Genomic DNA, 1,784 nt, shown 5'->3' with positions numbered 1-1,784 from the left:
CTAAAGATTCTCTGATACTATATCTTGGAATTAAAGATTCTGAGCATCTTTCAAGTTAATAATTTTTCCACTTGATCCAGTTTTCCCTTTACTCATCAGGCTTTTTTCCCTGCCCTCTCTGCAAACTCAGTGCTGCTACCAATAAACCAGCCTCTTCTTATTGAATTTTTCAGACTATTATATTAAACAATTATAAGTATAAGAGTTAAAACTGAAATTCTCAATTCTACTTTTATTAATAAAGGCATTTTAACATAACAAACTGATTTTTTAAAGTCAGTTATTTCATTCAACAAATATTTATTGACTAGTATTTGGAATACAGTGTTTTAGAAGGAACAACCACCTATAAAATATGTTTTTAGTACTATCAACTACTAATTCCTAAGGGTATGAGAGCCTCTAACACTGGATTCATAGATAATAATATAAACACAAACAGAAATGAGAGAAGTGTGGATTCTCCTTCCATGAAAGTTTTAAATGGACATCAATTAACCTAGAGAAAATATTTTTCATTAACACAAGGTAAGGAAAAAGAATGTTCACACCGAGGGATCAAGACAACTAGTTTCACTCTTAGATCTCTGGCTCAACTGCTGTTTCATTGCTCAAGTCACATATTTTTGAACCTCTGCTGCCTTATTTATAAAAAAGAAATAACAGCTGTCCAACTAAGTCAGAGGGAATTTGTAAGATATTAATAAGCTAAGTGAAAATGAAATGAAAACTATCAAAGGATACATAAGATAAATCTATTATTAACACATTGTTTAATTTTTCACATTTAACACATTTCCAGTCTTTGAAATCAAGAATAAATAGATGTTAAACAATTTTGGAATTGAGCAAAGAGCCGCTTAAGGCTGACTTGCCTAATATCAAACAGCTAAAGAGCAGCAGATAAATAAACCATTTCTATGACTCCTACTACAATGGTCTTTAGACCACACTATGCTGATCCTGTTTCACTTAAAATCAGTAGTTTAACCTTCAGTAGAGATGGGTAAAATAACCTGGTCTGCTATATTTAAGAGTATCAAAACACAAAAAATCTACTACATAACCTCAATATTTATAAACTATTGTTTTAAGCAACTTTCAGAACTATTCCTGAATATAGATTCCTTATAAAGAAAAAACATTCACTGACCCACTAACAATTATTACATGATTTAACAAGGGCAAGAAATTAAGTCCAAGGGGTATGTTAAGATTTTGCAATCAAAACATGTCACTTTAAGAACAAAATATACAAAGAAAAAAGCTATACAAAAGAAGATCACAGAAACAAAAATAAGTACCACATATGACTGGACAACGATATTTGCCACTATTAATAAAGTAATTGACAAATTTCAAGTTGTTGACTCTTCAAATACTTAATAAAAGAAAAAAATGACAGACGGGGAAAAAAGGCATTTCAAGATAATTCAGTAAGCACAATTTAGTTTAATTCTACTTTAATGAAACATTTACACATTTTAAAGAAGAAGTGGCATTTAGCATGTTGTCTTTATTTACAGTGTACAATTTATACTGATTTATGTGACAATCACTCTAATTTTGTAGTCTTAAAAGTGTTATCTTTTAATACACATTTCCATTTCTAATAGAAAAAGATAAATTACTGACCAAAGTTTTCTTTTGCTTCGGTAGGTTAACTGGTTCAAAAACAGAAATAACATTTCCATAGGATGCTGCAATCTTTTAAAAAGAAAAAACAAAGAAAACTTATAAATATGTTGTTACTTATGAATCAAAAGAGCAAAGGAAATGAATAG

General features: G+C 29.6%; 1 protein-coding gene across 6 annotated transcripts in view; it reads right to left on the bottom strand.

The window, feature by feature from the left end:
• DMXL1 (Dmx-like 1) overlaps positions 1–1,784 on the bottom strand; it is a 126,632-nt gene that overhangs the window by 108,518 nt on the left and 16,330 nt on the right. For all 6 annotated transcript variants that reach the window (XM_010846597.1, XM_010846598.1, XM_010846599.1 and 3 more), the window contains one exon: positions 1,636–1,707. In XM_010846597.1, coding sequence (XP_010844899.1) covers positions 1,636–1,707 — 72 coding nt within the window. The remainder of the gene's footprint in view (positions 1–1,635; positions 1,708–1,784) is intronic.

Source organism: Bison bison, unplaced genomic scaffold (genome assembly GCF_000754665.1).
Source record: "Bison bison bison isolate TAMUID 2011002044 unplaced genomic scaffold, Bison_UMD1.0 scf7180017864238, whole genome shotgun sequence".
NCBI classification, from domain to species: Eukaryota; Metazoa; Chordata; class Mammalia; order Artiodactyla; family Bovidae; genus Bison; species Bison bison.
Note: the sequence above shows the minus strand (reverse complement) of the source record. Positions and strands in the feature narration are given on the sequence as shown.